At 43.5% G+C, this 15,165-nt stretch overlaps 1 protein-coding gene across 1 annotated transcript in view; it reads left to right on the plus strand.

The window, feature by feature from the left end:
- The window catches only part of RIOK1 (RIO kinase 1), a 44,381-nt gene extending 40,416 nt beyond the window's left edge, over window positions 1-3,965 (plus strand). Inside the window, exon 17 of the mRNA XM_079776843.1 lies at window positions 2,084-3,965. Within this exon, the coding sequence (XP_079632969.1) occupies window positions 2,084-2,194 (111 nt within the window). The 3' untranslated portion in view covers window positions 2,195-3,965. The remainder of the gene's footprint in view (window positions 1-2,083) is intronic.
- Window positions 3,966-15,165: the final 11,200 nt, after the last annotated feature.

Here is a 15,165-nt window from a genome sequence, read left to right on the forward strand (position 1 = left end):
TGTTATTACATTTTTCTCTCTTTGTCTACTGGAAATAAGTATTTTGTCTCTTTCTAACTTTTATTTCTGTTAGAATATGAAACTTGTAAAGAAAAGTAGTTGCAAACATTTAATAACATCCTCAGATATTTGTGTTTGGCAGTCTTCAAATTTCTATTAGGATACCTTTAAGACAATTTCATCCCAAATTCCACCACCAAACCATAATTACTTTTATTTATTTTTTTAATCCCCACCTGAGGATATTTTCCCATTGATTCATAGAGAGAGAGTGGAAAAGAGAGGGAAAGACAGAGAAATATCAATGTGAGAGAAACACAATGATTGGTTGCCTTCTGCATGTGCCCTGACCAGGGTCCGGGCCAGGAAGGAGCCTGCAACTGGAGTACATGCCCTTGACCAGAATTGAACCCATGTCCCTTTGGTCCACAGGCCAACGCTCTATCCACTGAGCCAAACCAGCTAGGGCTCATTTTTATTTTTTAATGTTACTCTTCTTTTTATCCTTTTACATACATCTTTATAATTAACTAGAGGCCCACTGCATGAAATTCGTGCACTGGATGGGGGGGTGTCCCTCAGCCCAGCCTGCACCCTCTCCAATCTGGGACATCCCTCTCACAATCCGGGACTGCTGGCTCCCAACTGCTCGCCTGCCTGCCTTCCTGATTGCCCCTAACCACTCCCCTGCCAGCCCGATTCCCCCCAACTGCCCTCCCCTGCTGGCCTGATCGCCCCCAACTGCCCTCCCCTGCTGGCCCTATTGCTCTCAGCCCTCCCCTGCTGGCCCGGTCGCCCCCAACTGCCCTCCCCTGCTGGCCCGGTCGCCCCCAACTGCCCTCCCCTGCTGGCGCATGGTCGCCCCCAACTGCCGTCCCGATTGCCCCCAACTGCCCTCCCCTGCTGGCCTATTCACCCACAAATGCCCTCCCCTGCTGCCCCGGTCGCCTCCAACTGCCCTACCCTGCCAGCCCAGTCACCACTAACTGCCCTCCCCTGCCGGCGCATGGTCGCCCCCAACTGCCCTCCCTTGCCGTCCCGATCGCCCCCCCAACTGCCCTCCCCTGCTGGCCTGCTCACCCACAAATGCCCTACCCTGCTGGCCTGATCATCCACTACTGTCCTCCCCTGGCGGCCATCTTGTGATGACGTGGGGGTGGCCATCTTGTGATGACGTGAGGGCATGGCGCGAGGGCCACCGAGGCTTTTATTAGTATAGATTGTAGCAATGTGAGTAGTATGAATGGAATTTGCTTATCCTATACTAGGAGCCCATCGTGCGGTGCCGCCCACCTTCGAGTCACTGGTCCGGCCCTGCCTCACTCCCCGGGCCCCGCAGCAGCCATGGCTGCTGCCAGTCCAGCCCTGCCTCCCTCTTCGGCCCTTGAAGCAGCTGCGGCCGCTGCTGATCAGGCCCTCCCCTAGCTCAGGCGCGCGCAGGCCTTTGCCTCCCAGTCCTCGATGCTCCTGTCAACCTGTTAGCACATGCGACGCCCTCACATCATTACAAGATGGCCACCACAAGATGGCTGGCAGGGGAGGGCAGTTGGGGGCAATCAGGCCTGCAGGGGAGGGCAGTTGGGGGCAACCGGGCAGGCAGGGGATGGCAGTTGGGGGAAATTGGGATGGCAGGGGAGCAGTTAGGCATCAATCAGGCCTGCAGGGGAGCGGTTAGGTGGCGATCAAGCTGGCAGGCAGAAGTGGTTAGGGGGATTCGGGCCTAAACCGGCAGTCGGACATCCCCTGAGGGATTTCATATTGGAGAGGGTGCAGGCTGGGATGAGGGACACCCCCTACACACACACACACACCCAGTGCACAAATTTTGTGCACTGGGCCTCTAGTAAAAAGAAAACATTGACTTTTAAAAAAGTGCTTCCTGCTGCTTTACAAACTGCTAAACTTCAGGGGGAAAATTAAAATTTCTTTTGTTTATCATCTTCCCTCGTGATTGAATTAATAGTAAGTGATATTTGAAATTTGATTCATAGGAAAGCAGCTGTGAAGTTATCCAAGTAAATCTATTCTTCTTCTGTCTGTATTTCACAGATTTTTTTAAAAAAATTTTGTTTTTGTTTTACAGGAAAGAAAAAAGATGGTCAAGGAAGCCCAGAGAGAGAAAAGAAAGAACAAAATTCCTAAACATGTGAAAAAAAGAAAGGAGAAGACAACCAAGACAAAAAAGGGCAAATAGAATCAGAACTATATTATGTACAGTAATTTTTCCATCAGTTACTTTTTAAAAAAAATATTTTTATTGATTTCAGAGAGAACGGGAGAGGAAAAGATAGAAACATTAATGCTGAGAGGGACGCATTGATCAGCTGCCTCCTGCATGCCCCTACTGTGGATTGAGCCCACAACCCAGGCATGTGCCCTTGACCGGAATCTAACCTGGGACTCTTCAGTCTGCAGGCCAACGCTCTATCCACTGAGCCAAACTGGCTAGGGCTCAGTTACTTTTCTTGCCTTATCTAAGTTGCATCTGGAAGGTGGGATATTGATTTTAACCAAATGGTTATTATGGCAGTGTCTGTGAAGACTGACTCAAGTGTTCTCATGGAGTTATATAAAAAGCTCTAATCTCTGTTGTCCAGATCCAGTCACTGACTCTGGTGTTGATAGAGAATTTATTTAAGCTATTTAAATGAAGAACTTTGTACAGTTTTAGTTCTATATATTTTTTTTCTCCTTCGGTATGTTTTTTGAAGCATTGTAAATATTTAAAGGAATGTCCACAACCTTTATTTAAGTGTGAAGGCACTTTGGATATACTTGGACCAATTGTTTTGCTTTGCTTGTACATGCCAAAGACCCACCTGAAGTCACATGATTAAAATGCCAGGGTTTCCATAAAAGGAGTTTCACTTGTGGGAAAATTCACCTGGCTGTTGATGTAGTTATTTGCTGCAACTTGGTTCTGTGTGCATTGATGATCATTTGTAAGGCACTCTTCATCTTTAATATCCTTTTCTGAGCCTAGGGCCTCCCATTTCATAAGCTATTTCATGTTTGACCATTTGGCGTGTTCATTTGTTCATCAAATATTTGAGTATTTTAGGTGCTGGGAATACAGCACTAAATAAAAAAACAAAAAAGAACCCCAGTCAAAAATTACTACCCTCAGGTAGTTTACATTTTAATAAGACAAAACATTAAACAAAATAAGTAAAAACAATATATCAGCAGGTGACAAATTCTGTGGAGAGAAATATTGCAGAGAAGAGAGAATACCTGGGAGACATAAGTTTGCTATTTTAAAATAGGCCACACTAAGTGGCTGTATTTGAGCAAATACTTCAAAAGAATGAGTCATGTGCATATCGGGAAAGAAGGGTATTCCAGGCAAAGCAAACAGCGAATGCAAAGGCCCTGAGGCAGAAGTATGCCTGAAAAGTTCCAGAAACAAGAGGCTGGAGCTTCATATCCAAGGGAGAAAATACTAGATGAAATCAGATGGCATTAGGCTATTGGAGGGTTTTAAGCAGAGAAATAATATGATCTGACTTCTGTTTTGGAAGATCACTATCACTTTGGCCTCTAGAAAATTGATGAGGAAATAAGGATAGGGTATTTATTGTAATATCCCACAGGAGAGATGATGACTTGCTCTAAAACAGTATCAGGGACATGGAGGGAGGTGCTTGGATTCTAGATAGAGAACAAAAGTAGTGTGAACTAGATGTGCTAGAGAATATATGAGGAGTATGGAGAAAGAATGAAGGATGATGTCAGGAATATGTCTGGCAACTGAGACTACTGCAATTGCTACTTACTATATTGGGAAGGCATGTGAGTGGAGCAGGTTTGGGGTGAGAAGGAGTAGGAAGAGGGTGAGATTGCAACAAAGCACAAATATTAAAAGAAGTGATCAAATATTTTTACCATATACTTTACATTAGAAATGCCTGTTTTAGCTCTTGCACCTGAAACAATTTATATAAATAAACGTAGTTTCCATTAAACTGAAGCCTGCATCTGCTTGTTTGTTTGAGAGTTGATTGGGTTGGCGGGGTCAGGGGGGTGAGGGTGGGGAGGTGGTTAAACAGCTTTTAAAATTTATTATGTTCATAATATCCTCCTTTCTAGACTTTAAAAAAAGTTCAAAATGTGAAATAGAATTTCAATAAAATATTCTACAGTTAACAAAAGAATGCAAAAACGGATTTAGTAATTCTGTGTACTTTTGAGGATTTTTATTTCAAGATCTTCCAGTCTTTGTATTTGTTTGGTCTTATTTTGCCAAGGTTTATTTGTTTGTTTTTTTCAATCACAGTTGACATTCAATGTATTAGTTTCAGATGTACAGCATAGTGGTTAGACGCTTATGTAACTTAAGTGATTCCCCCTAATACTCACCTGACCCCATATGTAATTATTACAATATTATTGACTATATTCCCTATGGTATATTTACATCCCATGACTATTTTGTATCTACCAATTTGTACTTCTTAATCTCTTCACCTTTTTCAACTAGCCCCATAACTCCCATTTGGTAACCATCAGTTTGTTCTCTGTATCTGTGGGTTAGTTTCTGTTTTTATTCATTTATTCTGTTCTTCAAACTCCACGTATAAGTGAAATCATACGAAATAAGTCTTTCTCTGACTTATTTCACTTAGCATAACACATACCCTTTAGGTTCATCCACATTGTTGCAAATGGTAAGATTTCATTCTTTTTATAGGCGAGTAATATTCCACTGTATGTATGTACCACATTTTTATCTAATCGTCTATTGATGGACACTTAGGTTGCTACCATATCTTGGCTATATGAAATGTCCTTTGTCTCTTGTTATAGCCTTCGTGTTTTTTTTGTTTTGTTTTTAATATATTTTTATTGATTTCAGAAAGGAAGGGAGAAAGAGAAACATCAGTGATGAGAGAGAATAATTGATCATTGCCTCCTGCACAACCCCTACTGGGGATCAAGCCTGGAATCTTGGCATGTGCCCTTGACTGGAATGAAACCTGGACCCTTCAGTTCGCAGGCTGATGCTCTATCCAGTGAGCCAAACCGGCTAGGGCTAGCCTTTGTTTTAAAGTCTATTTTGTCTGAAGTATTGCTACAACTTTTTTTCATTTCCATTTTCATGCAATATCTTTTCCATCCTTTTATTTTCAGTCTGTGTGTGTTTTTCGATTTGAAGTGGGTCTCTTATAGGCTGCAAATGTATGAGTCATTTTCTTAGCCATTCAGCCATCCTATGTCTTTTGATTGGGACATTTAATTCATTTACATGTAAAGTGATTATTGAAAGGTATGTAGTTATTGCTGTATTATTATTCATATTTACGTTTTTCTTTTCAAAGGAGCCCCTTTAACATTTCTTATAATACTGGTTTGGTGGGGATGAACTTCTTTATCTTTTTCTTGTATGGGAAGCTCTTTATGTCTCTGATTCTAAATGACAGCCTTGCTGGGTAGAGTGATCTAGGTTGTAGGTCCTTGCTTTTTATCACTGAACTAGAGGCCCGGTGCACGTCCCTCAGCCTGGCCTGCGCCCTCTCAATCCAGGACCCCTCGGGGGATGTCGGAGACCCAGTGCACAGATTCGGCCTTATCCCCACAGGCCAGGACGAGGGACCCCACTGGTGCACGAATCCATGCACTGGTCCTCTAGTATACATATAAGATCTTTGGTTAATCTCTTCCTGCTCTCTCTCCTCCCCATTCCCTCTGAGTTTCATTAGTCTGTTCCATGTTTCCATGCCTGTGCACTGAGCGTCTGCCCCCTGGTGGTCAGTGCACGTCATAGCTACCAAACAGTCAGACACTTTGCCTTTTATATAAACAGATATTTCGTGCCAATCCCTTCTAGCCTGCAAAGTTTCTGTTGAGAAGTCTACTGACAGTCCCTTGTAGATAAATTGCTTTTCTCTTGCTGGTTTTAATATTCGCTCTTTGTCTTTAACCTTTGGCATTTAATATAGTATGGGTCTCTATGGGTTCATCTTGTTTGGGACTCTGTGCTTTCTGGACTTGTATGTCTATTTCCTTCATCAGATTAGGGAAGTTTTCAGTCATTAGTTCTTCAAATAGGTTTTTAATCTCTTGTTCTCTTCTCCTTCTGGTACCCCTATGGTGCAAATGTTACCCTTGATGTTGTCCCAGAGACCCCTTAAACTATCCTCATTTTTTAAAAAAAATTATTTTTGCTTTTTGCCGTTCTGATTGGTTGTTTTCCACTTTGCTTTCAGATTACTTATTTGATGCCCTGCTTTATTTAATCTGATGTTGATTCTATCTAGCATATTCTTAATTTCAGTTATTCATTTCTTCTGGTTTTTTGTTTTGTTTTTTTTGTTTTTTTATGGTTTTTATCTCTTTGTGTAAATTTTCATTGACTTCATCTATTCTTTCCCCAAGTTCACTGAACGTCCTTATAACCAGTGTTTTGTACTCTATCTGGGATTGCTTGCCTCCATTTTACTTAGGTGTTTTTGGTTGTTATTTTTGTGTGTTTTTTCTGGAGATTTCTCTTGTTCTTTCATTTGGGACATGTTTCTTTCCTTATTTTGATTGCCTCCCTTTGTTTCTACATATTAGGTAGCTCTGCTGTTTCTCCCAGAGTTGGCTGGGTGGCCTTATGTAGTAGGTGTCAGTGACTCAGTGGTGCAGTTTCCCTGGTCACATGAGCTGAGAGCTCCAGGGATGTCCCTTGTGTGGGTTGTGTGTGCCCTCCTGTTATGAGCCTTGATTGCTGTTGGCACATCAGTAGGTGGGATTAACCCTCAGGCTGACTGGCCTTGAGGACTGGTCACGATTACAGTGAATGAGCTATTGTGTGAGGGCTGACCCCATGGAGCAAGATTTGATATAGTGGGGCTCTTGTACCTGCTGAGTCCACCCTTCGGGAGTGCTGTTGTGGAGCTAATTGGGTGGTGCTCTGGTGTGGTCAGAAGCCAGCCACTGGGTGTTTTGGTTTTAGGGCCTCTTAGGAGGGGCTCTGTTACAGGCCCAAGTCAGCTACTACCTGTGTGTGCCTGGCTCAGGGCCACCTGGTAAGAGCTACAAAGTGATCTGCAATTGGTAGCTGCCTGTATGGAGGCACCTGGGAAATGATACGCTGTGAACAAGAGGCTGGATGTTCCTTTGGGGTTTGTGGACCTTTCAGAGATTTTAGGGGAGTCCACAGCTCAGGCTAAGGCCAGCCACTTAGAAGTAACAGCTATTGAAAAAGGTTCAGGGCTGTGTGCAAGTTGGGTGGGGCAGGTTCTCAGAATCACTAGGGTGGGGCAAGTTTGATGGGGACTCAAATTTGGTGCCCACCTGCACATGCAGGCTGGGTTGAGGGTGGGGGGCTCAGCAAATGGTACGTGCCAGCCTTTTAGTTCACAGAGAGCTGCCTCTCCAGCCCTGGCTCTGAAGCCAGATAATTCAGTTCCTCCTTGGTGTTTTCAAGGTGCTGCCCTAGAGTTGGAACTCAGAGTGAGTGACTGTCAGCGAGTAAGTCCATATGTGGGGCCTTTAAGAAGACACTTGGCTCTACAGCAGCCCTCCATCTCACCTGGTCATGACAAAATCTCCACTGCTTTTCACTGCCAGCTGTTGTGGGGACTCCTTCCCAGCACTGGTGGTCCGAGATACCCCTCCTATTTTTAACCACCTTGTGGGTGTGGGACCAGCCCGTTTTGGGTCTCCACCTCTTCTACCAGTCATGATGTGACTTCTTTATTTTTATTTTTTTATATATATTTTATTGATTTTTTTACAGAGAGGAAGGGAGAGGGATAGAGAGCTAGAAACATCAATGAGAGAGAAACATCGACCAGCTGCCTCCTGCACACCCCCTACTGGGGATGTGCCCGCAACCAATGTACATGCCCTTGACCGGAATTGAACCTGGGACCCCTCAGTCCGCAGGCCGACGCTCTATCCACTGAGCCAAACCGGTTTCGGCATGTGACTTCTTTATATCCTTAGTTACAGTTCTGTTCAGCTAGTATTCAAGGGTGGTTGTCCTATAACCTAGCTGTAATGTTGATACCATGGGAGAAGGTGAACACAGTGTTCAGCTAATACTACAAGCCTATTAAAAATACCTTAGCACTATATGCTAGTATATATTATAAAATATATTTGAGTTAGGTGGTCAAGCTTCTCAGAGCTACCTTTTGGTGAATCCAGTTCAGTTCTAAGTTTGGAACCAGTTTCACTTGGGCAAAAATAGTGTCTGCAGGATTTAGGGACAATTTATTCTCATTTACATTGCTGCTGGGAGGAAGTGACTTGTAAAATGTTAAGATTTGGGACTTCAGGAGGATTCTAATTTGAGGAACATTTATCTCATAACTCTCCTACTGATGTGGCTGTTTCCCTCTTTGGATTCTGGGCCCTAGGCTGTGGCTGAGTAGTAATCACTGGTAGAAATCTTGCCAAACTTGTCCGAAACTCTCTTTCCCTTAATTCTGTCCTCACCTGAAGGCTTGGAAGAAGAAACCTATTCTTAGGCAGACTTAAAGGGCTACTTTCTGACTGATTGCAGTTGAATTTCAAGTGCTGAACAGTTAGGTTTTAGTGCCCATGAATTATTGGTTGTATAGTTAATTTCCATTTGGAGAGATGAGGTGTGGGTCTCTTGGTCCAAAGGCTGGGACATATTTTTGTCAGTTGTAGATGTATCTGATCTGCTGTCATAGTTTATAGATTTTTTAATCCTTCAAATAATGGAGGTGTTTCTAAAAGTACACTGAGAAACTGGGTAATTTCTTTGAAGCACAAAATCATTTTTCTATGCTGCTCAAGTTCTTATTCTTCCTCTGATAAGGCAGGTTAGGAGCAGAACTTCCACTGGCTCAGAAGCTCCAGCATCTGAGCTTGGCCTTGGCATGATGGGACAGGACCTGTGGTGGCTGTTGGTCTAGGTCTGGTGAAAACTCATTGTTCTAGACTGGCATTGATTTTTTTTCAGCTTTATAACTTGATGAAGATGGATACAAGAAGTTGAAAAATTTTATAGTTTGGTACTAAGTTGTTTGAGAAGATCTCCACTTTCCATGAGTATTCTTTTTTAATTCAGTGCAAGCAGTTTGCTGTTTCCTGGTTGTAGGCCTAACCTGTTTTGTGGCTGTGATTTCCTTAACCTTTTGGCTCAGAAAGTGAGTTGAAAAAGTTATTTTAGAAGCTGGTAAAAAAACTCAGTGTAAGGATATCTCAAATATCATGGGCTCTGAATGATTCTTTTTATTTTCAAAAGCTTGGCAAGTTTTCTAATTTTTATTTGTCCATACACATAATAAATAAAGACCATGAACAATCAGAGCTTTACTTTGATTTTTGGGATTTACCTTTTGATGATGAAAGAGTTGCAAGGGTCAGCAGCTAGAGCAAATTCTACTCCATGTGTAGTTTTCTGTGAAGATATTTTGTGACCACATCAAATGGATGGGTTTTCAACCATTAGTGATAGTAAAGCAAGAGTTCCATGTTCTGCCTCTTGAATTGGGGTGGGTTTTCACATTCCCCACGTTTAGGTTGAGCTTTTAACTTCCATATCTTTTGGATTTATGTGTTGGACATAAAGGCTTTTATAAATGTTCCAGAGGAAATTGTAAATGTCAGATAACAAATCATTTCAGCCAGTTTCCAAAGGAAAAGATGCTTTTCTTGCATCTATCTTCTCCAGAGATCTTAGTCCTGGTTGATAATGTTGTGGAAACCTCTGAACTTGAATTTGGAGAATGGAGACTTAAATTTGTGGAATTCTTTTTCTTAAATACATTTTTTATTAATTTCAGAGAGGAAGGGAGAGAGAGAAACATCAATGATGAGAGAGAATCATTGATTGGCTGCCTCCTGCGCGCCCCCTACTGGGGATCGAGCCTGCAAACTGGGCATGTGCCCTTGATGGGAATCAAACCTGGGACCCTTCAGTCCACAGGCCGACGCTCTATCCACTGAGCCAAACAGGCTAGGGCGAATTTGTGGAATTCTTGACTTCAGTTTTCATCTCTCTTTCATCCACATCCTGCTTTGATTGCTGGCTGGCCAATATCATCAGGAGGTGCCCCGTGTACAGCTGCAGTAGCCACCTGGCCACAAAATCCTTCCTCTCATTTCTTTTCAGAATGGTATCGGTGTCATCTCATGTGTGAACATAGCTATCTCAAGATCTCTGAGGGGTTCCATGTCTCATGTAAATGCCACTTAATAGATTTGTTTAAAGGGTGATTAACTTTGTCATTTTTGGGTGAAACTTTAGCCTTTTCAAATTCTGTATATAGCTGTCATGAGGTCATAAATTTGTCAGTGAAAAAAGCGGTAGGTCCTTGAGGCCTAAGAATTGCTGGAGTCAGGATACCAGAGTCCATAAGCTAGAGAGACAGGTCAGAGAATGGGATGTTGTACACACAGAGGGTTGTCCTTGTTGGTAAATGCCTAGCGTTCAGCCCTGGTGTGATTGGCTGCAGGAGGGTAGCAGACAAATGCATTGAAGGCTAGAAGGTCAGGGAACTGAGGCCAGAGTTTTAGAAAGGCCATCTGTGTTAAAACAGGCCTAGTCTTACAGTATCAGTGAGAAGGGATGCATAAATCTTCAGAGAACACCAATGCCTGCAACACAGAGGGGAAGTGAGTGATATCTAATGACATGAGATTATGGGGCTGGCAGGGAAACAGTGCCCTCGGGAGAGGCAGGGTTTATATGGAGTAAGGGAAAGCTGGGGATTCAAGGCTTTTGCGTGTATCTGACCATGAGTTTTAAAAGGCACTGTTGAAGCACTTCAGGATTAGAAAAATGGGAAGGGATCTATTTGACATCAGGTACAGGTCCTGTTGTGGGTTGGATGCTTCAGGTTCTCAGAACCTGCTTCCATTAAGTAGGCAAATGCCTAACTACTATGGAGATAATAGTGGTGCCTGCCTTGTACAGCTATTGTGAAGGACATTGGGGAGCAGGGTAAGGGATGGGTCAGGCGGATAATACCCAAACCCTTTGCTCAATCATTAAAAGTGGGACACCCAGACACTTAGTGCTCCTGTTGTGATGTAAAAGGAAGTGCACAAAGCCACCTATAAAGTATCTTTCCTACCCGCCCCCCCGACCAATAACGTTGAACCTGAATCTATGTAGCTTCTAGATGTAACCAATAGTTTACAGGAAATACACAGTACACTGGAACAGAATAAATGATGCTAGGAGAATTAAGTCAACCATACCTGAAAGAAGGGAGCATCTATAATGAAAAAAAGAAAGAACTATTATAAAAAAACACATATCCCAATGCTGCAGACTTCATTTAGATCCTGATGAGATCAGACCAGTTGTAAAAAGATGGGCTTTTTTTTTTATTATTGGATAAAGAGACAATTAAAAATGGTATTAGATGATAATAAGGCATTGTTACTTTTATTGTACAGACAGTCCTCGGGTTACGTCAGACTCAACGTACGTCATTTCTTGGTTACATTGTCATCTCCCATTTATTTATAAAAAAAGTTTCGTCATTTCGACGTATGTACATATGTACTTTATGTTTTTTATTATTTACCACAAGTAAAGGTCAGGAATTATCTTTCTTTTAAATTTTTTTTTTTTTTTTACTGTTTCACTTCATTATTGCTGTGTATGTGCTCCATGTGAGTGACGTAGGTGCTTATGTAGGTGGGTTCCGACTTAGGGTGAAAATCGCATTATGTCGCGCTGTAGGAATGGGTCTCCGACATAACCCGAGGACCTACTGTATATGGACAACTTCAGACCACATGGAAGCACCACACCCAACTACCTCCATAAGTTACACACTCATGGGTGGACTCAGCAGGTACCAGAGCCCTACTGAAGTTAAGTCCTGCTTTGTGCGGTGGGTCCCTGCACAGCTGATTGTCCAAGGTGGTTGGAGGTCAGTGGTCAGTGGTCACAGCCAGTCCTTACAACTGATCAGCCTAGGTCAATCCCGCCCATTGATGTGCCAGCAGCAATCAAGACTCAACTACAACTGTAGGGTGTACAGCCCACACGGGGGAGGAGGGAGAAGGGAGGGTGATCAAGGTTATCTATATATATATAAAACCCTAATATGCAAATAGACCAAACAGCGGAACAAGCGAACAACGGAACAACTGAACAACCGGTCGCTATGATGTGTGTTGACTATCAGGGGGTGCACGTGGAACATGGTGGGCATTGGCTGTGGTGGGATGGTGGAGCAGGTGAGTGGAGGCGCCAGGCCGAGGTGGGGTGCCAGTTGCTGTCATCGGGTCGAGCCTCTGGTGGTTACTGAAAATTCTTTGCTCCTGAGAGCCACAGTCCCACCCGGCACTCGCACCCACTGCCGGTGCCCGGCACTGGCCCGATCACTTGGCACTGTTAGTGGGTGTGAGTGGTGGCTGCTGGCCCCGATCACCCCTGAGGGCTGCTCCACCTCCCCCTGATCCTGAGGGGCGATCAGGGCAGCAGCTGCCATTCGCACCCTCTGACAGTGCTGGCCCCGCTAGCACCCACTGCTGGCGCCGGCCCCAAGTGCATGGGAGCAGCGGCAGTGGAAACAGGGCTGCTGGCAGACAGGGGACCTGAGGCCCTGGCAGGAGTGCCGGGCGGCGGTGCGGAGGATGGGCCGTGACCCACCCCTGTGCCCACCACAGCCTTGCGGCCCACAGTTCCTTTCAAGGTGTACAAATTCATGCACTGGGCCCCTAGTATATCTATACTAATAAAAGCCTAGGTGGTCCTCACGCCCTCATGTGACACCCTCACGTCATCACAAGATGGCTGCCCCCACATCACAAGATGGCCTCCCCCCACATCATCACAAGATGGCTGCCACAGATGGCTGCCAAAAGATGGCCGTCACAAGATGGCCACCACAAGATGGCCGGCAGGGGAGGGCAGTTGGGGACAACCGGGCCGGCAGGGGAGGGCAATGGGGGGTGATTGGGCCAGCAGGGAAGGGCAGTTGGGGACAATTGGGCCAGCAGGAGAGCAGTTAGGCATCAATTGGGCTGGCAGGCAGAAGCAGTTAGGGGAACATATCCTCAGGTGAGGATAAAAAAAAAAAAGAAAGAAATGCATATTCTATGAAAGACACATCTTGAAAATGCCTAAAGAAAGTTGTCATTTTTTTCTTGGTGAAGGGACTGGAGTCCGTGTTGATGAAAACACCTTGGTGACTGTGGTGACTGGCAGTGGCTGCAGCAGCGGGGTAATGGGGCTGGTGCCTTCCCCTGATCAGCCTGGTTGCCTCCCACAAAGGGAGGCCAGACTGCGGCTTAGGCCCACTCCCCGTGGGGAGTGGGCCTAAGCCGTCAGTAGGACATCCCCTGAGGGCTCCCAGTATGTGAGAGGGGGCAGGTTGGGCTGAGGGACTCCCCACCCCCAGTGCACGAATTTTGTGCACCGGGCCCCTAGTACATATATATTTTACATTTATGTGTTTGCAGGACTTATCATTGTAGTTTTCCTGGGAATTTACTTTTCTTGGAACAAAATTTTTGGCACAGCCCAGCCAGGTGTGACTCAGTGGTTAAGCATCGACCCAAGAGGTCACCAGTTTGATTCCTGGTCAGGGCACATGCCGGGTTGTGGGCTCAATCCCCAGTAGGGGGCCTGCAGGAGGCAGCCAATCAGTGTTTCTCTCTCATCATTGATATTTCTATCTCTCTCCCTTCCTCTCTCTGAAGCAAAGAAAGAAAAATGTTGCTAAAGGGAGAAATGCTAGGTAGACAAAATTCAGTGTTGGGAACTTTGCCCCACTAAATTCAATGGGGCAAGAGATTTGAGAGGAAGTTTTTCACTTTGGTTTGACATTTTATCTCCTTTTCACATCAGTTAGAATTTATGGTGGGTTAGGGTTGGAGTAGGAAGTGTCTGACCACCCTTCCTATCTACCATTTTTATTTTTATTTTTAAGCAGGTTTGTGTTTTGAGCCTTACCTGTATTTCAGTGTTTTTCCAGCCTTATCAGCCTCATGCGTTACATCATTCCATGTGACCCAATGATAACCAATAATTAATTTTTACTATGTTGTTGTTTTTTTAAATCTCACAGCTCTGTAATGAAGGCACTTTTTTATATATGATGTAGGGTTATAATAGGGAGTGACTGAAAGCATTTTTCCATTTGCATGAAACTAGCTTTGATTATTAATCCCCTCTCCTACCCTTCCCCAGGTAATTTAAATTGGTTATGTAGATTTTTCCCCAAATATTTTAACAGTTTTTAGGTCGTTACTAGTTTACAGTATAAATCTGGGAAAGAGGTCTTATTTACATTTTAGCGTGAGATAGAAAGCTACCTTATTACAATATTTTTATTTCAAAAGAATGTATATTAAATGAGGGTTTTCTGATCTAACTTTATGTTTAGCTACCTTTTTATATTTAAAAAAATAAATAGTAAAACTTTGTTTTTATTAGTGTAAATATATACATATATATTAAATGGGTTTAAGGTGCCAGTTACCACACAAGTCAGATTTGCTTAACGTTAATCATAATCTCCAAAGGCAACTTCTTTCTTACTGTCATTTTAATTTTGCAATAGGAATTCAAATCATTGCCCTTGCAATAATTTTTGATCCTCTAGAGGGAGTTGTGCTCTTGAATTCTAATTATTAACAGGTATTCTAAGTGCATGAATGGCAGGAGGCTGTTGATTGCCAGAACTTGAAAACTGCGCAGGATTCATAGGACTGATCAATTCTTCTCTTTACATTCCCCTTAAAGAGAGATTAAATAAACTATCCTGATGACAAAGAACTCTGGAAGAAATACCTTCTCAATAATATTTTTCAGAAGTTGTAAGCTCATTTAATCAGTTCTTTGTTTTACTTTAAAATAATACACATACTTTAAGAAAAAAGCAACCACACAAAAATGTAGACTTTCAAAGGGCCCTAGTGGGTCTGACATCAGTTAACTTGCCAAGACTCACTTCACCTCTGCGGGCCTCGGGCTCCTCACCTATAAAATGGAGATGATCGAGTGACGAAGACGCGGATGGTCCTATACCTGCGCGTCTCACTATGGCAGCCTCAGCCACATGTGGCTACCGAGTCCTTGCAATGTGAGTAGTCTAGATTATAAGGATAAAAAACACACCCAGATTTGGAAGACTTAGCATGAAAAAAATATATTGATTGCAAGTTGAAATGATAACATTTTGCATATATGTGTCAAAATATTTTAAAGTTAATGTCACCTATTTTTAACTTTTTCTG

Source organism: Cnephaeus nilssonii (genome assembly GCF_951640355.1).
Source record: "Cnephaeus nilssonii genome assembly, chromosome: 7".
NCBI classification, from domain to species: Eukaryota; Metazoa; Chordata; class Mammalia; order Chiroptera; family Vespertilionidae; genus Cnephaeus; species Cnephaeus nilssonii.